The sequence below is a fragment of the Lepus europaeus genome, chromosome 15 (assembly GCF_033115175.1).
Source record: "Lepus europaeus isolate LE1 chromosome 15, mLepTim1.pri, whole genome shotgun sequence".
NCBI classification, from domain to species: Eukaryota; Metazoa; Chordata; class Mammalia; order Lagomorpha; family Leporidae; genus Lepus; species Lepus europaeus.
This window is the reverse complement of record NC_084841.1, coordinates 19,365,561-19,386,335: the sequence shown is the minus strand read 5'-3', so window position 1 is coordinate 19,386,335 and position 20,775 is coordinate 19,365,561. Positions and strand designations below refer to the sequence as shown.

The 20,775-nt window shown below is 35.0% G+C and overlaps 1 protein-coding gene across 2 annotated transcripts in view; it reads left to right on the top strand.

Annotated features, from left to right (window-relative positions):
• The window catches only part of LOC133774145 (cadherin-10), a 99,437-nt gene that overhangs the window by 52,833 nt on the left and 25,829 nt on the right, over positions 1-20,775 (top strand). For both annotated transcript variants that reach the window (XM_062211766.1, XM_062211765.1), the window contains exons 2-4: positions 1,330-1,624; positions 3,287-3,406; positions 3,805-3,972. In XM_062211766.1, coding sequence (XP_062067750.1) covers positions 1,330-1,624; positions 3,287-3,406; positions 3,805-3,972 — 583 coding nt within the window. The remainder of the gene's footprint in view (positions 1-1,329; positions 1,625-3,286; positions 3,407-3,804; positions 3,973-20,775) is intronic.

The following is a 20,775-nucleotide window of genomic DNA, read 5'->3' as shown; positions in this document are numbered from 1 at the left end:
AAGCACGTAGGCCATCTTCCGCATTTTTCCAAGGTGCATTCCGAGAGAGCTGTATTAGAAGTAAAGCAGCTGGGACTTAATTACAAATGGTGGTTTAACTTCTGCCCTCCAATACCAGCCCCCAAAGTATATTTTTATATTGTAAATAATAAAACTGTGATCCTAGCATATAAAAATGCAAGTTGATTAGGTGGATTAACCAAAGAAGAATTTATAATCTGGGGGGGATTTCAAAGCCAAGCTCTGTTCCTACATGGTCAACCCCTCCCTTCAGGATAAGAAGCTCATGGGAGATGGTGAATATGTTTAACTGGTACCACTTATTTATTTCCAGAATATCCTCATTGTACTTGGAACCTATTCATTACTCTCTGATCAGAGATCCTTGGGATTCTTCCTAGGTCTTAGGAGAGTCTCTTCTCCAGTTCAGTCACATAGAGATCAAAATCACTGCTATATATACCCATAAGCCAGCAGTCTAGCCTCTTGGGCATCTGTTGAAAAATAATATACATGGGTTACACTTACAGCACTTGGGCTTCTTGGCTACCATTTGCACTGAGATGGAATGTGCATTTTGAAAGATTTAGTGTGGTTGTATTAAAGGTATATTCAAGAGACCAAGAAGTTGGCTTGTCCTGTGCTGCTTTGCTCCCACACAGAGCTTGTCTTTTGAAGTTTTTAATGATGGATTTGACAACATTGGTGGCTATAACATATTTTATAGTTTACTAATTTTATTTGCAATTTTAAAATATATAGGCATGTGTTTTATAGACATCTATCTATACTCCTGCTGAGTTCCTCAGTAAAATACTTATAATTTTTAAGAAACAAAAAATGGTGTATGATGTTCTTAAAGTAGGAAGTATGTCACACATAGCTTTGCTTAAGATACCACTAATTATTCCGTGAAACACAATAGATTAAACTAGGTTTATAGGATATGACTTTCCCAAGAGTAAAATAATTTTCTATACCCAGAAAGATATGAGCCATTAGTATTTACACCAGCATAGGAAATGTCTTTATGAGGATATTTGCCCTCAACAATGGTTATTTACAAGCAAAACAAAGAAGAGAGATTAGTTTATTTTCAATACTTTGTCTATTTAAAATAAAAACCACCCTAATATGCAAAAGGCTGTTCCCAGTGTTTAAAGTGTATAAAATTAGTGTGCTAAAATTTATTCCATTCACATTTCAAGAACCAAGATAACTGACTCCATTATTCAGTCAGTGATGGGATTTGACAGATCTTTTTTGAATTCCTTCGGCATTGTGTGTCTTCAGACAATATCACAGATATATATTCTTTTATTTCCCCAGCTCCATTCAGACCAAGATAAAGGAGATGGATCACTCAAATATATTTTATCTGGAGATGGAGCTGGTACTCTTTTTATTATTGATGAAAAAACAGGTGATATTCATGCCACACGAAGAATTGATAGGGAGGAAAAGGCCTTCTATACTCTACGTGCACAAGCTATTAACAGAAGAACGTTGAGACCAGTAGAACCGGAGTCTGAGTTTGTGATCAAAATCCACGATATCAATGACAATGAGCCAACGTTTCCAGAAGAAATTTATACAGCTAGTGTTCCTGAAATGTCCGTTGTTGGTAAGTCCATTGACTTATGATGGTTTCAAAGAATGAACAGGAATTATCAAGAATTCTTACAATATTAAGATTAGGATCAGTTAATTGAAATTAGCATTGATTCGCTTCTAAGTGTACTTTTTTTACATTTAGGAAAAAATGTGTTGGAAAAAATAGATGATTACATTTTACAATTCTTATGGATTTATAAAGCCTTATGATACATATATATAGATACTTTCTTCAAAAATTAAGAAAATATCATAGAACTTCAGTAGAAAATATATGAACATAAAAATTTTGTTACACGGATTTGGATAGGAGTAAAATTGTGATACCAAATACATGATAACTACATTTAGAACATCATAGATATAATAGAGTGTTTGTGTATATATATGTATATATATATGTATATATATATATATGTATATATATATATATATATATATCCTAGTCATAATTTACCTAAAGTGTTTGTTGGGATTATTTATGTAATTCAAATAACAGAATTAATCACATTACTGAATTTTTACTCAATGTTAAGAAACATTCATTAGTACATATCTTCATATACAAAAATCTACAAATTTAAATCTCCTATTAAAATAAACCATCTTAAACCCCACAGTTAATCATAAGCTGTATAGAAGTAAACAGTTAGTTCAGAAGCCATAGAACAGGTGGAATGAAAAAGGAGAGCTATGCAAGGGGTCTTCTGAAAATTCATGGGAAATGTGTATTAGGAAAAACATGCATGGATTTCAGAATTCTTTTGCGCCAAAATGAACTTATCTTATAGTTCAATTTTTCCACAAATTTTAAAGTATCCTCATATACTTAATAAAATGGGGTTTCTTGTTCAATGTAAATAAAGGTGTATTTATAGACAAAGAAAGTTAAAACTACTTTAAATTTTTCTTACTATTAAAGAGAATGGCAGGGAATTTTGAGCATAAAAAAAGGTAAGCATTTTTCAACATGCATATTTGCATGAGGTAGAATAAACACTTCTCAAATTTGTGTGTAGTTGTTTAAACGGCTGAAGTGACTAGCATTATATAATAGCAACTTCTCAAACTATGTTTCTTAAGCATTTTTCTGAAATTGTTATTTAATATTTACTTCAGTAAATCCCAAGGACTTTTGGCAGTCACCTTACATATAAAGCCCTTTTAAATATAATGAATTTATTAAAAAGATTTTTACAGTTCCTGGAGCTTGGGATCATCTTGGATTATTTCTAAGTTTAGAATCTATCGATTCATAAAATTTTATTTTAGAACAGATGTTAATTATTTTTAGAGTTATTTAGTGGTGAAGGGAAGAGAAGAATATACTTACTCCTAGATATGCCCTTTTTGTGAAAATGAATTTAAACATCAAAGATGAGCATTAATAAGCTTACTGCATTTATTGTATTCTGATATTATGTTATGTCAGCATTACCTATTGCATGCATAAAAATAAACTGTTGGCCAAATATTTGCATTTAAAAATTTACTTATAACAATATTACAAAAATAGTCATTCATATGTAAGATTTTCATCAGAATAATATACAGAAGTTTCTTTAAGAGGTCATTATTAAAGCCAAAAATCATTATAGTCTTCAATGAAAACCAGTGCTTTTGCTCCTCCTTCTGGTACTGTGCAGAACTAAGCTGAATTTGGATACTTCAGGTACTTCTGTGGTGCAAGTCACAGCTACAGATGCCGATGACCCTTCATATGGGAACAGCGCCAGAGTCATTTACAGCATACTTCAAGGGCAGCCCTATTTCTCTGTGGAGCCTGAAACAGGTCAGGAATAATGAATCAGTGTTTTTTAATTTAATCATTGTTATGGCCTTTAGAATTGGATAGATGAGAGAAGAAGAACAAAACCTTAACATTAGCACTCATGAAGAATGATGATGCCACGCTTAAAGATGTTAGAACTCAACATTAAATGGAATGAGCTAATATAACTGCTTTGATGTTTTTATGTACAGATTTAGGTCACCCTACTGGATATATGAGGTTACTTGAAGATAGAAAAATAATATATAAATTATCGCGTGTAATCATGTAATCACTTTACAATTTTAGATGAAAATTAATTGTAAATATTACTAGTTTAAGAAAACTATTTGTAAGCTTCTTGATCAAGTAATTGAGAATTCAGTGAACATAACAAATGTGCTTGCATTTTTTCCAAGGTATCATCAGGACTGCTTTACCAAACATGAACAGAGAAAACAGGGAGCAATACCAGGTGGTCATCCAGGCCAAGGACATGGGCGGCCAGATGGGAGGCTTATCGGGAACCACCACAGTGAACATCACTCTGACTGATGTCAATGACAACCCTCCTCGCTTCCCGCAGAGTAAGATCCCTTTAATGGCACTGGGCAGCTCAACAGATTTAGAATTAAAAACAAATGTAAAGAGAAGTCAGTGATTCATCATTTCATTTAGAACGTATAAAATGTCTTATGCAAATGAATGAGCATGTATATATTGTTATTAAAAGATAAAATTAAATATTGCAGCCATGTCTCATGAAAACATAGAAAGATCTGTTATTTCCAAACCCTTTCCTATATCTATAATATAAAAACTATTTCTTTAGTGAGCAAAAGAAAATATTCTTTTATTGGAAAACACAATTAAAAATTTATAATAAATTTGTTTGTCTATACTTAGAATTTAATAAAAGTGAGCCTAAACTGAGGGTAAAATTTTTCAATTAAAAATAAAATTTGATAAACATTAAGGACTCTGCCAGAGAAGAAAGGACAAGTGACGCTTTCAAACTAATCAGACCTCCATTGATTATCATTCTGTGTGGCATGGCAGCCACAATAAAATATTTATATTCTTTATCTAACCTTTCATTCTTGAAATAGGTTTAAAATATGTTAAGCATCATTATCTTCTGGCCATGGAAAGAATACATTTATTTTCCTTTCTTTGACACATTTGATAGACTACATGTCTAGTTGCCTGCTGGAGAGGGTGGTATTGCCCCTGAGCAGATACATCCAGACTCATCAAATTTCCTTATATTCTAAAAGGTCCTATGGGATAGAATTTCATGTCATTAGGAATGGTGCCTAAAAGATAAATACTGCTATGTCCTTAGTTTTCAGAATGTGATAAATATTAAAGTTTAGATTCCTCAATTTTACTTTTTTGTTTATAGACTTAAATGTCTTCCTGATAAAGTATTAAAATGAAAAAACAGTAGTTTTGTGATAATATTTTTAATTTTCAGGAATATACATGTGTGTCTAAAATGTAGTACATTTACAAATGAACAATCCATAAGCAAGTGAATATATTCTAAAATAATGGGGAATTGGACATTTTAAAGACAATTATGCCAGTTAAAGTTCCTTTTACTTATTTCTTCATTTACTGTGACTCTTATTCATTCATTCAATAAACATCTTCTTTCCTTTTATTAACTTGGAATCTGTGATTGACAACTGTTGGGCTTATTCACGAGCTCTGGCATGATAAAAGTTGTAGTAATAATAATGGCAATGATAAAAAAGAAGAGGAACATTTCTATTGTTCATCTTATTTCATCATAACTACTCATTTATGTCAGCATTATGATCTACACTCTTCAAATGGGAAAGCAAAGGTTAAAGATGTTAAGGTTAATCTTATCATAGTAGAGGTGGGAGGTCATCTGTCTCCAACTCCAGATGCACAGAATAATACGTGTAGAAGAACTTTAGGGCTTCTTGTCTCATTTTTTAAATTATGAATGAAAACATAACTTAGATATTTTTGTTTTCTAAATTATACCTTCTGTTGTGAATATTTACAACCATATCTGATAGTGGAAACAGTCACGGAAATTAGAATATTATTTGATGTGTAAGTCATCTAATATCCAGGGAACTAGTTTTTAATTTCTACTATCATTTAATTACATAACCAATGTTTAGAGAGAGTTCTGCAGTTTATGAAGCTCTTCACATGGGACAAAGAATGGAAACCTCACTACTAGTCTATATATATATATATATCTTCTTCTTCTTCTTCTCTTCTTCCTTCTTCTCATTTTCTTCCTTTTACTCCTCCTCCTCCTCCTCTTCCTCCTTATTTTTATAACTAATATACAGAGTAATAAAAGAGGGTCACTGTGGACATGGAAAACAAACCAGTGCTACCCAATGTAAATAGATTACAAAACCAAGAAATGTATGTCACATATGTAATTTAAAATTTTCTCTTAGCTGTATTCAAAAAGTTATAGATACAGGAGACATTTATTTTATTATATATTTTTCTTTAACATAATACTACCTTTATATACATCATCAGCATACAATGTTCTTTGTTCCTTCTTTATTATATTCACATTAATCATTTTTGAGTTATATCAAATCTCAATTCATACTACATTTCCCATCCTTACTCAATGAGCTTAGTGGCTTGGCTAACGGCTGCCATATTGGACAGCTGTGATGATCTTATTCGCTTAGCAACTTTCTGGTGTTAGTCAATTAAACTGCATTCTCATTCATCATGGCACAATGTCTACCTCATGGAGTGATATAAGTAAAAAATTAGTCAAGGTCTATGAAGCATGGACCCAATGCTTGGCACTTATGTATGTATCAGTATCACTTATTTATGTATCAGTAATATTGATTTGTGCTGGTGATGCTCTATAATTAAAAAATATTACAAAATGGGGTTAGAATTTAATCTTTTTTTAATGGTGACTAACCCATATTCAATATTTTTTTAATATGCTTCATCAAAACCCTTCATTTGGAGAGGACAGGGGCAAGTGCAAACTCAGTTGTTCTGACTGCTGTGTAGTTATTTATTTATTCAAATTATTTTAATAATTATTTATATAAATTTTATGTGTTAACCATATTATTTTAATAATTATTATTAATAATTATTTATTTATTGGGAAAATTATTCTTTGGCAGTTTACTCCCCTACTAGTCAGTATTTAGCAATGTCTTAAAACATTTCAGTCACCTTAACTGGTGAGTATTACTGGCAGCTAGTGGATGGAAGCTAGGGATACTTCTAAGCTTCCTCATGACTGAAATGACAAAGAACTATCTGGGCCAATATGTCAATAGTGTCTAGGTTTAAAAAACTTACATATGTTATGAGAAGAATAATTCAAGTGAAATTATAAATTCATTTCAAAAAAACATATTTCTCTAAGAATGAGCTTTGAAAGATAAAAAGCTAAGAATGAAGAATCTAGAGCAAATTGTCCTGTTTTGGCAAGTCAAGCATTCAATGGTCCTTGAACAATTACATTTCACCTTGCTGGTGTTAGAGACACATAGTACTTCTACACATTCCATTTATCTGCTTGACCTTCCTCATTGAATATTTTAGTCTCTTTCACCTCATTTCCTTCTTTCTTTTCCCTAAAACCTTAAAAATAAAACAGAATTCATAGAAAAGGTCAAGGAAAAGATTAAATGACTGTCAGCTCATCATTGTAGGTCTTTGCGAAACAATGATAAACAACAGGATTCTTTTCCCAATGACCTTTTTCATGAAAAACATTCCTAAGGATGTGCTACCATAATGGTTCTTACCTGGTTCCAAGACAGTGATTTAGGGATGTCTAATCTACAGAGGCCAGGCCAGTTCCAGCATCCTTGCCTTACTATTACAGAGGACGGATATGTGATAAGACACCCAAATCTATTCAAGGGAAAGACAGGAGATAAAGATACAGAAAGAGAGTACAGATCTGGATAAGATGTTTGCAAAATCAGTTAAGCAGGTGGTCAAGTTCCTACACAACTAGTTGGAGCCTAGGTCTTACCTGTAATTCTTGAAAGAGATCCATGGGGTAGGACAGTCCAGGGCCTCAGGATAAAAAAAGGCAACCTAGCATCTTAGAAGCTTAGGCCAAATATCCTGATCCACAGATGGGCTGCCCTTTATTAGATATATTATGTGAATAATAGCTTGAGTGGAATCATATACTCATTTGTTGAAACATATTTGTCTAAGGGTGCCCTTTACATGCAAGCAGGTGATTCCCCAGACATTTTATCACAGAGACAAACATTCTACTTAACCTTGGGTATGGGCACCCAGGAAACAGAGCTTCTATAGAAGCATACTCTAATATACTTATCCCTGACTACCAAGTTTAGGTTGACAAGTGAAATTCAGAGGCCAGACATATATGCATTTATGAAATGTCAGCTTAGCAGAGAATGAATGGAAAAAAATGAGCTGCCAACACAAGATCATTGGCTGATGAGGTGGCTTTCTCATTTGTATGTCAGATATCATATAGAGAGATAGTATCAAAGTAATGAAAATGTGATAATAGTATTTCTTTTTTTAAATATTTTTATTTATTTATTTGACAGGTAGAGTTACAGCTAGTGAGAGAGAAAGAGACAGAGAGAAAGGCCTTCCTTCCATTGGTTCATGCCCCAAATGGCTGCAACGGCCGGAGCTACATCAATCCGAAGCCAGGAGCCATGTGCTTCCTCCTGGTCTCCCATGCAGGTGCAGGGGCCCAAGCACTTGGGCCATCCTCCACTGCCCTCCCGGGCCACAGCAGAGAGCTGGACTGGAAGAGGAATAGCCGGGACTAGAACCCGGCGCCCATATGGGATGCTGGCGCCACAGGCGGAGGATTAATCTTGTACGCCACAGCGCCGGCCCCCTTGATATAGTATTACTTAGAAGCATCTGGATATATTCCAAGTCATTTGAAATCATGAATTTATTACTTTCTGCTATATTTTCCCCAAGAATTAGTGAGAAAAGTAACAAAAATAAGTTCTTCAATATTCTGTTCAATAGTTCTGAAAATTAACACAAAATTTCTTGTTTATAACATTTTTATTAAGATATATTATTGGTAAAAGAAGGCATTTGGGTGTTAAACATAATCAGACAACATAAACATAATAAGACAAACAAAATAAGGCTTTTATTTCTTGATATTTCAAAGCTACATCTTTATATTTTCCATCAATTTCTTCTAAGGATTATACACAACTACAGTCATTTTAGAAGCAACAGTAAACAACTCTTAAATCACAGCTCCAAATAGGGTTTTCATACCTCTTCAAGCTTGTTTATTTTATCTGACTGTCCTTAATTAATTACTGAATTTATCCCACTAAATTACTCAAACATGAATTATCTGGTGGCCCAAAATAAATAGAGCAACAGTTTGAAAATAACAGTTATAGTCTGTTCTAGCATGCGCCAAACATTGTAAAATATAGCACAGATATTAATTTAATCTTCACAATATCTCTATGAGGTAGATATCTTTATTAGATAAGAAAACCCTGAAACATGTCAACTTAAGTCACTTGATCATGGCAGTACAGCTGGAAATAAATAAGAGGCAGGTTGAGGACCTAGTTACTTGGCTTTCAAGTACGTGCTGCTAAAAGGCACTGCACCAAGAAAAAAGCGCTACATCAAAAACTCTACCTTCCTTGCTATATCTCATCTTCACTTAATCCCATAATTTCCTACACGCAGATTATAGGGGCCAACTTCAGGCAGGGCACACCAATTCTTTAAATATTTCTACATTACATGTAAAGACAGGAAAGCTTCAACTTCATTGTTCTTTATTGGTTTACTTAAGGATCCAATATGAATAATCCTTTTTCCACATTCCATGCTGCTTGGGCAGTTAATGCATGAATTGAATTTGCATGAGACAAAAACTTTCAAGGAAACAGGTAATATATATGGGGGGAGGGGTGTTAAGACACGTTCATTGTGTGAGCTTGGAGACTACCACAATCCCTGCCTGGTACAAGAGAGAGTTGATTTAATAAGCGCTGATTTTTACTTTGTAAATAGAGTCAACCTCTTGTCTACAGGGGATCCAAGGTAATGTATGCCCCAGGCTGATCTGCATATTTTAAAATTATCAAGCACTTCTCTACTAAAACAACTGTCAGGTATGTCCTAAGGAAGATGGTTCAGCATGAGAAAGGAGCAAATGAAATTTAAAACATCTCTTTTTCCCATTGTTATTGTCTAGAACAAAATTAAAATATATTAAGAGGCACTGTTCTTCAATTTGGTTAATACAGTATGATTTTTATTGTGATCCCCAAAGTACTCTCAACTATTTTCAGGATTTTTCTTCATTGTAACAATGTCTATAATTGTGGAAAATACAAAGAAATGATGTTAGTAAAACATTTGTTGATTTGTTTAACCTCGACTAAACTCCTGCTGTGTGTAAAGAAGTATGCTATGAAACAATAATTGTAATGATTTTGAGAAACATGACACATGATACTGGATAAGCTCGCAAACAGTTTGCATTTTGATCATGTATACAGACAGTGTCTCCCATAGGCATACACAAAAATGTTGTTACTGTGTAGTTTCTTTTGTACTCATGTCTCTTGCACTCTTTTTCTTACTCTGTATATATGTATGTGTGCATATAATGCATGCATGTGCTATGTTCATAAAGTATATACAGATGTAACTGATGAGTAATAGAACAATATTAGTGGTCTTATTATCAAATAAGGATCCAATCATAAAATGATACTCTCTAATTTAAAGGGATCAGAAAAACCAAGATTTTTTTCAAACTAAAGCAGTTTAATAGCACTATTCATAGGACTTTAAACAAGATGTAGTATAAAATCTTAAAATAAAAAAGGAAAGAGAAAGGAAATCAGCAGTTGCTGTCTGTGGAGACGCTGGTGGATTGAACAGATGACAGAATTGTCCAGGGAAAAATAAACACACAGACAATGAGGGGCACCAACATGAAAAGCAAGATTATTTAAAGCTACATCTAAAGTAAACAAAAGTTTTCCTGGTAGGAAAGCAAAGAGTTCTTGTAGAAGAACATTTCAGTCAGAGAGAACAAAAGGAGAAATATGGCACTAAGTGAAATGTGTGTAATTTGGCTTGGTTGGACCCCAGGGTTTAAAGCAGAAATTTTGAGAGATGAGAACTGACATATGAGTAGTATTAGCCTCATGAAGAGGGTTGGATCCAAAGATACAATGTTACATATATTACCTAAGATTTTTTTTTTCTTAGAGCATTAGATTTAGTGCTCTATTATATGTAATTATCCTGGTAGCAATGAAGCGCACTGCTTGCACAGGAGAGAGTTGACCAGTATGAAGCAATACTAAGGAGATGAGAGACTTGAGACTGCAGTATATTGAAGAGAATGATACAAAGGTCTTATAACTAGGATGATAAAAGAGTTGAAGGATAAAAATAAAAATATAGATTAAAAGATGCATTTGAGCTTCTACCTTAAAGTTTATTTGAAGACAATTCAAATCAATTTGTACACTCTGAATTGTAACACCTGCAGGAAGATGTAAATATCCATGGCTAGAGAGAGATCAGAAAGGTCTATGTACCATATGGGAATACTCCAAAATATTTGTGGGAAAATAGGATCAAAAGATAAGTATAGAGATAGGTGTTTGGCCCAGTGGTGCAGTCATACTTTAGGGCACCTACATCTCATATCAGAGAGTCTCAATTTGAGTCTCAGTTCTGTTTCTCATTGCAGCTTCCTGCAAGTGGACCCCTGGGAGGCAGTAGATGGTGGCTTCAATAGTTGGGTCCTTGACACCCATTTGGGAGACCCACACTAAATTTTTGGCTCCCAGTTCCAGCCCGGCCCACCCTCAGCTTTTAGTGAACCGGTAGATGGAAGATTCTCTCTCTCTCTCTCTCTCTCTCTCTCTCTCTCTCTCCTCCTCTCTTCCTCTCTCTTATACTTTTTCACAATATGCTTACTTTGGTGTAAAATATTCTACTTCCATCATAGCTATTTAATTATCACATTTTCCATGAACTTATTGAAGACCCAAATAGTTTGATGTGAATATAGGCAAGCAAAATCTCAGCTTAGATAAATATTGATGACAGAACCTGGAGAAATGTACAATTTCCCATATGTGATAAAATTAGTTTTCTATGAGAAATGTACATGAAAGTCATATAAAAACCCACTTTGGGGGCTGGAGCTGTGATGTAGCAGATGAAATTTTTGTTGGCAGCACTGGCATCCCACGTGGGTGCCGATTCAGGTCCCAGCTACTCTCCTTTTGATCCAGCTCCCTGATAATGCATCTAGGAGGGCAGCAGAAGATGGCCCAAGCCCTCAGGCCCTTGAACCCATGTAGGAGCCCCAGATATAGATCCTGGCTACTGGCTTCTGCCTGACCTACCTGGCTAGTGTGGCCATTTGGAGAGTGAACCAGCAGACAGAAGGTATCTCTCTGCCTCTCCCTCTATCTCTGTATCACTGCCTTTAAAATAAATAACTAACACAAACGCACAAAATAAACACAAAAACCACTTAGAATCCTCTAGTTATTCTAGTGTAAAGTTGCCTATGCTTAACTAATGTATTTACATTTTGCTAATGGGGCTCTAAGTCCTTCTGTATTGTGGTGTCTTCTGGAACCCTCTTGAACATTACCCCTGAGTAGATGTACATATAGAAATAAAGAAATGCAATTATGCAAATATGTATAGACAGGAGGAGGCTGTTTTTACAGAGTTTTTGTTCACCTACAGGAGAAGCACATTGTAAAAGACTGAGTTTCTGGTACAAAGTAACATTTTTATGAATGTCTACTTTAAAATTTACAGTGTAAAAATTTATGAATGACTAACATTTATCTTAACTTCACCCAATTCTGTACTTTTCATGTTTCTACACATTGCAATTATGTGTGTGTGTATCTATGTATATATATGCCAATTAAGTTGGAGACAATTTCAAAGAAATCTATCAAAAAGGATTCCCTAGATTCTGCAAAACCGTGATGACTTCTCTGAAGGCTATGTTGTGTTGCCTTCCTCAATGGCATCAACAGGAAACTAAAGCATGTTGCATGCAGAGCAGTGCAGCATCTTGTTTTGCTCTAATTTAACTTAAATGCTCAAAGCTAAGTTAGTGATCTTGTCTCTGCCGCTTTCAAATTTGAGTTTCTGTCTTTCCTCTGGTGAGAGTCTTCAATTCCAAAGCCTTGATAGTTTGTCAGTCTCTGGTGTGACTTTCAACTCTCCTCTGCTTTCTCCTAAATGCTCATTTAGCATTGCATAATTTCCTTAACTACCCTACAGTTGCCTCCAAGGAGCTTTATCTTGTTTTTAATTTCTTCCTGTTAAGCTCATTAAAAAGCATCTTTTAAACATTATACAATGGAATGGTTTATAAACATGCATAATTGTGTCATTTTTCTTAAAGCAAGTATTATTTGAGATTAATGTGCAGCATAGAGATGTTACAATAAGATTACACACAAAGCAAATAAAAAATTAAACTAATGTTAAATTATTTTGTTGATTCATATATGTGATGCTTTTTTAACCCCAACTTTGGAACAGTAGAAAGTTCTTGAGTGAATGTAACTAGAAACAAAGGCAGGGAACAAAGGATACAGAAATTATAGATCTTTGAAACTCTTCCCCACCCCCAACAAAACCAAATAGCAGCTATTTGTTGCCAAGCTCAATGCCTGCCGATCAGCAGTTTGTCCTTGGTGTTCTCCTGGTTGATTTTTGGTATTATCTCTTTTTTCATTCTTAGGGAAGACACCTGGTCTTCCCAATCACATTTCTACCTGCTTACCTCGTGTCTTCACTGGAGCCTCTTACTCATATTAAACCATCTATTATTCCTAGTTTTAGTACCAAGCTCTATAGAAGCAGAGAGACAGATAGCTCCCATCCAGTGGTACACTTCTGAAAAACCCATAACAACTAGGACTGAGCCAGTTATAGATCTGGAGTTGGGAACTCATGGTGGCAGAAACCCAATTACTTAAGCCATCACTACTGCCTCCGAGGGTCTGCAATGACAGGAAGCTGGAGTCAGGAGCTACAACTGGGAATAGAACTCCCAAGTATTCACTGTGGGACTTGGTGTCAACTACTAGATTATATGCTCCTGAACCGGCCATGCTTTTAATATTATATGACAAAAGTCCTATTGATTAAAGTTTGATAGAACCAGTGCCATAGAATATCAGTCTCACTATCAGATAGCCAGAAATACATAAAAAATTTTAAAATCTTTAATAATGACAGTTCAGATGTTATGTGACAGTATTGATGACAGTCTGAAAACACGGTCATTTAAGTCACCGTGCATTTTAGTCTGTTCATAGAAAGGTTTCTTTGCAATATTATGTTTCAGGATTTTTACTTGTACAATACTACTTTTTACTTGAACAATACTACAAAACAGAAATGGCAATTCCATCTTTCCTGTACACATTTTGTCTTTGTGCTTATGTGGATAGTCAAGCTAAGAACATACTCACCAGTATGAAATAGTTACCCACCCTAAATATTGAAAGAGAAGCAAGTGATTCAATCTGACAGCTAGGAATGAATTTAAAACAATCATAAATTGGAATTGATAGGAAAGCATATCACATAATTAAAGCTCCATCAACTGTAAGCTAAAAAATAAGGAGCATGCAAATAGATGTTTTTAAGGAGAAATGAGACTTAAGAAGGGTGACAGGCGCTCTATTGCCTTTGTCATTGTATGCTCAGCAATCTATGCCTTCTGTCTAGTTCCACTCTGTTGCTTGCCCTACGTGATAAACATGCCTGAAGCAGGGACGTGCTGGCTCTCAATTAAAGTAATTTCGTTTTGACAAAATTAGCACGCTTGCATTCGATATAGAAGATTTGGAAATAAATAATGAATTCTGAGTGAATTACTCTTCCATACATTTAAAATATAGACGTGAACTTTTAAATTTTGAAATACATCCAATAAATCTTATCTTAAAAATGGTTTCTGAACATAAATGTAATTGCAGTGAAAGCACTGTCAAATTTTGCAAGTATATGTAGGACAGGGAATAGAAATTTGTTGAGAAAATTAACCCTAAAGTTGCCACATAATCAAGTGAAGTATAAATGTGTGTATGTATGGCATATATTCATGTAACTTTATTTTCGAGTCACTTGGATTATTTGACAGAAGGAATCTGTGCTATTTTATTGAATGGAGTCAGTACTAATGGTGGTTTCTCAGGAATTTGGAACATACTTGAAACATTTTATTAATGTTTATGCAAAATAAGTAGATATATGTATGTGTGCTATGATTTTCTATTTTGTAACAAGTAACTATAGATGAAAATAGAGCATCATTTTCATTATAACAATGAAGCTATTAGGACCATTATAATGCAAATCAATGAAACATGATAATTTTCCTGCTTCAGTCTCAATAGGTACTAAATATTAACATAGGGAGTGGGCATTAGCCTAGCAGCTGAGATGTCCACATTCTATATTAGCCTACCTAGATTTGAATCTCCATTCTGGCTCCTGACTCTAGCCTGTCAATAGAGTCCCTAGAGGGAGTGTGATGGATCCAGTAATTGGAATCTTGCCACCCACAGGGGAAACCTGAATCACTGTGAAATTTCACAGGTGTATTTATGAATGAGATATTCCAATCAATATTAAACATCAATTAACTGTTAAGATGACCAATTTATCTTTCTATATACTCATGCATATACATCAAAATATGTATATATGTGTATATGCACCTGTGTATATGTGTAAATGTGTATGCATGTATATACATATTTGTATGTATGTCAACACGCATATACACACATATCCTTTTCAAAAGACATTTGACAAGTTACTCTATATCTCAAAGCAATCAACTCCATCATTGTTTCTTCCTTTCTGGTGTTATGAGCCAAATATTAACAATTCTGTTCCCATTGGGCTATAATGTACTTTTGCAGAGCTATTAATTTCGTTCACTTTTTTAAAAAGGTACCCGAGGGAAAAAGATACAAGAAAAAGTAGCCAAGAAAAGTTCTCTCAGGTAGCATAAATTCAGTGGTTTTTTTTTCCTGTCCATAAATTGTTTCTGAAGTGATTTTTCAACTGCCTTATGATCCCTTATCCCATCTGTAACAGATGCCATAGTGTCATCCCTATTTCCCAGCAGTTAAAGTTGCCTGTATCTGTAGGAAATGTGAATGGCCAGTGTTATTTGAGCCCATGCCATGAATCTAAAATGTCCTCAGGCGTGGCTTAGGTTCAGCTCATTCCTACCCTAGTGCAGAGCTGTTTGTTCCTAGGTAATTGTGGGGACTATAAATACACATACAGACACAGTGTTTTAGATATATACATACATAATATATTATATATAAATTATATATATTATATATAATGCATTATATATATGTAAATGTCACATATTTCAGTACAATACCAAAGTGGTGAACTATAGATGTGTGGAAAATATGTGGGTGGATCCTAGACAGTATTAAATACAGACTATAAATACAATCACACTTGTAGCCTTGGTGTGGATAAACAGGAATGATGTATGTCTTACTGACTTTAAGAGGCTATAAAATCAAAGATCAATTTTGTGAAAATGATAAATATTCTGAGGCCAAAGGTGGCTTCAGGGAGAATATGAGATGAATCTGGAACATTTTACTATGTCTGAATTAAGGAACTTCGCTGAAAGTGAAATAGAGAGTGAGCATTAACAGGAACCTGAAGTCACGAGCCGGAGCAGGGAATCAAGCCCAGATATTCAGATGTGAGATGCGGGCATCTTAACTGTTGGTTAAGTGCTCACCAATGGTGGATAATTATAAATCATATTTTACTACTTCTTTAGTGAGTTTTAGTATATTTTAGTTATTTTTTGGAAATTTTCCGGTATAGCTAAATTTTAATTTTCTGATATATAAGTGTTCATAATATTCTCTCACCTTCTTAATGTCAATATTATCTGCAGTTGTTTTCCTTTTCTGTTAAAATATTTTTTATTTAAAGATTTATTAATTGATTTGAAAAGCAGAGTTACAGAGAAGCAGAGAGAGAGAAAGAGAGAGAGAGAGACAGAGAGAGAGAGAGAGACAGAGAGAGAGAGAGAGGTCTTCCATCCACTGGTTCATTCCCCAAATGACAGCAACAGCTGGAGCTGGGATGATCTGAAAGCAGAAGCCAGGAGCTTCTTCCAGGTCTCCCACGTTGGTGCAAACGCCAAGGACTTGGGCCATCTTCCATTGCTTTCCCAGGCCATAGAAGAGAGTTGGATCAGAAGTGGAGCAGCCAGGTCCATAAGGAATGCTGGCACTGCAGCAGCAACTCTACCCGCTATGCCACAGCACTGGTTCCATTCTGTTAAATTCTTAGTAATAAATTTTGCCTGAACAATTGTGATAAATATATACTTATTTTGTCAGTCTTTAAAAAACAAGCAAAATTTTGTTCAATTTATTTTTGATGTATATAATGTATATTGTACTTCATTGATTTCTATTTTTATCTTTGTTATTGACTTCTATTCCTTTGGAAGTGGGGTTATTATATCTTTCATTTACATTTGTTTAATGTTTAACATTAATTTCACCTTCTCTTTATTTATATACACTTATGGAAGGTTATAAATTATCTTCTCTATGTAGTGTCATTTTCTCTAAACCATATGCTTTTATTTCAGTATTTTTTAAGTTGTAGATGTTTTGTTTCATTTGCCCTCAAATGTTATTTATTTGAAACATATGAAAATTATTTATTTTTATTTTCTTCTTTTAAAATTCTCAAACATATGATGGTTTGGTATTATTTCTTTCCTATTAATATGTGCTTTGGGGCTGGTGCTGTGGCGTAGTGGGTAAAGCCACCGCCTGCATTGCCAGCATCCCATTTGGGCACTGGTTCAAGTCCCAGCTGCCCCACTTCTGATCCAGCTCTCCGCTATGTCTTGAGATAGCAGTAGAAGATGGCCCCTGCAAACGAGTGGAAGACCTGCTAGAAGCTCCTGGTTCCTGTCTTCGGATCGTCTCAGCTCCGGCAGTTGTGGCCAATTGGGAAGTGAACTAGCGGATGGAAGACCTCTCACTGCCTCTCCTTCCCTCTCTGTGTAGTTCTGTCTTTCAAATAAATAAATCTCCTTTTTTTAAAAAAAAAATGTGCTTTAATTGTGGCATGGTCTGGGTATTTAGTAGATACTGTTTTATTAAAATGCATTAAAACTTTTCTAATAACTTAGTACTTGATCACATTGCATTAAATACTTCTTTTCTGCTTAAAAAGAATTTATACTTTTTATACTCCATGTCAGATGGTACATGGAGATTTTATTTACATTTCAATTTGTTTTGTTGAACATTTCATATAGGAGCCAGTGCTGTGGTGTAGTAGGCTGAGCCTCTGCCTATGGCACTGGCATCACATATGGGCTCCTGTTCGTGCCCCAGATGTTCCATTTCCAATCCAGCTCCCTGCTAGTGGCCTGGGAAAGCAGTGGAAGATGACCCAAGTGTTTGAGTTCCTATATGTGTGGGAGACCTGGAGAAAGGTCCTGGCTCCTGGCTTTGGATCTGCTCAGCTCTGGCCATTTGGGGAGTGAACCAGCAGATGAAAGACCTTTCTCTTTGTCTCTTCCTCTCTCTGTCTGCATCTCTGCCTCTCAAATAAATAAATGGTTAAAAATAAATGAAAAATTCATATATTCACGTTTTTGTTTGTTTAACCAATCATTGAAAAATACTAGTATGGCTGCATTTCCTATATGCCCTAGATTTGAGAATCAATAATGATGGCCCTGAAGACTTTAGCAGAGATCATATTTTATAAGATTACCTTATAAACCAAGGTAATTAATTTTACTCACCATCAACAGTACATTTTTCCAGTGAGGCAATCATACCTTTTTTGTATTTACTAAAATCATACAGTAATAAGTCATTGAATTAAGGCACTGCTTCTATAAGATTTCATTTTTTGAAGACTTATTTTATTTATTTATTTGAAAGGGAGAGAGACACACCAAGTGGAGAAAAAGAGATCTTCCATTGTTACTTCACTTCCCAAATGTTTTGACAGCTAAGGCTGTGCCAGGCCAATGCAAGGAATCTGGAATCCATTCAGGTCTTCTGTGTGGGTGGCAGGGTCCCAAACACTTGGGGCCATCATCTGCTGCCTTCCTAGGCTCATTAGCTGGAAGCAGAATGCCTAGTAGTAGAACTGATACTACATGTGGGCATCACAAGTGGAAACCTAACTCACTTACCGGAAGGTCCACTCCTATAAAGTGAATTCTTATGGTAAGCAGGCTAGAGTTGATGATTTGTGGTAGAATCATGTTGAAATAGGTCTATATAAAATGGAAGAGAATGGAGTTGTCAAGCAAGGAATTATGAGCAAAATTTTTCATGTGGAGGGAAAATGCATTAGGTAAAAATAAGAAAAGTGTGCTGGATGAGCCTAGAGTAGTAGAGTATAAATTAAGGTAGAGTTTGACAGTGGTACCAAGTTATGGAAGGCCAGTTTATGGATGTTTAATTTCACTTTGGATAGAATGGGAACAACTCAAGAATTTTGCACTTCTGAGTAACGCTGATAAAATTCCTGTTTTCAAATGTACTGGCTGCAGCGTAGACTGAGAGTATCTAAGGACTGATTGGATTTGGTCAAGCATACTACCTGGTAGATTAGTTGGGATTATATGAGGTTTTGGGATTATATAGAGATTATATAGAGGTTTTGGCCCTCAAAGTGACCTGGTGGGAAGAAAATGCTAAGAAATGCAAAGTACCTACGTTGTACTAACTTCTCATCATACACACAATTAATAAAATGATAATATAATGCCTGACAATGGTGAGTTGTGGGAAGAGTGATTGGGAGTGTAATTTTCAATGAAGTTATTTCCCATTTAGGTTACTGGTGAACACTTTTCAGGGGATCATAGTTGAGTAGACTGAAGGAACTGAGTACAGGAGTCATTGGAACATCTGGGGGACAGGTATTCTAAGGAGAAGCAATAGCAAAGGCAAAGAGAGACAAAAAGACAAAGCCAAGAAATGCATTGAGAGTTACTTTCAATACTGTGTTACCAAAAATAGAGAGAAACATGTAGAACACTAAAGGCTGAGACCAACTGGTGTGTGACTGGAACTTTTAATGATGTCTCTTAGGAAATAGCTCCCAAAACTGAATGGACATACACGCTTGCATTGATTTGTTAGGGCTGCCACAACAAGGTCCCACAGGTGGCGTGTCTTGAACAAGAGAAAGTGACTGCTTCACATTTCTAGAGGCTGGATGTTTGAGGTCAAGGTTTTGCTGGTCTTCTTTCTTCTGAGGCATCTCTTGGCTGACTTAGTCCCCAAAACACTCAGCCCGTGACAGCGCTAATGACTAACTGTTTCTGTAAAGGACAATATAATTATATGAGGACAATGAGAAAAGTATTCTATGTGAAAGAAATGGCATGAAAAAATATATAGAATGATGTAGTAAATTAGATTTTGACTAGAAAACTGGAAAGCCCAATTTGATGTGAAAAAGTCATGGAAGTAACTAAAGGAAAAATGTTAGGAAAGATATACTCAGGCAGGAGTAGTTAAAAGGTCTGGACTTTATTATGTATATTAAGGAGAATTACTTAAGGTTTATGAGCAAGCAGGTGCTATAATCAGAAGTGTGCTTCAGGTCGATTAATCTGTCAGAAATATGTAGTTTATGATGAGGTGCTAAAGTATAAATCTCATTAGCAGTAGAGGTTGTTCATGCTGTAAGCACATCTAAGTACATGGAGGGCTTCGATAAATTCTTGTTTTGCTCTAGAAGGAAAGGGAGTTTGCCAGAATTTAGTGTTTTGACTCTGACACGGTGAAGGGCATCTTTATATTTCTCCCACACCATCTATTCTTCCTGCTGTCACTAGGAGAAGTGGGATTCCTACACATTATGGCTGACTTCATAGGAATTTGAAATATTTTTTCCCAGTAGCTGAAATAAGTGAGAGTAGCAGATAAATAAATAGAACATAGTAAGAACAATTCAATCAGAAGCAAGAACTGTATATCCTTTAGTTTGTTGTGATTGTATAAATGCACATATGTGCATATCTGCACAAATTATAATGACAACATGCTCATTTTTAGTAATAGAAATGCTGGTACCGTTAGAGGTTGGTCCTCACTGTTCAGAATAATACGCACAGACTGAAGCTCCCTGAGGCTCCATTTTTTGTCCTGTTTCTAGACCTTAATTTAATTTTAGCCATATTATGCATATTCAGTCTGTTAACATCTAATGTAAAGTTTAAGATTTATTTACTTATTTATTTTTTAATATAGTCACATGATCCAGTTCTAGACAAT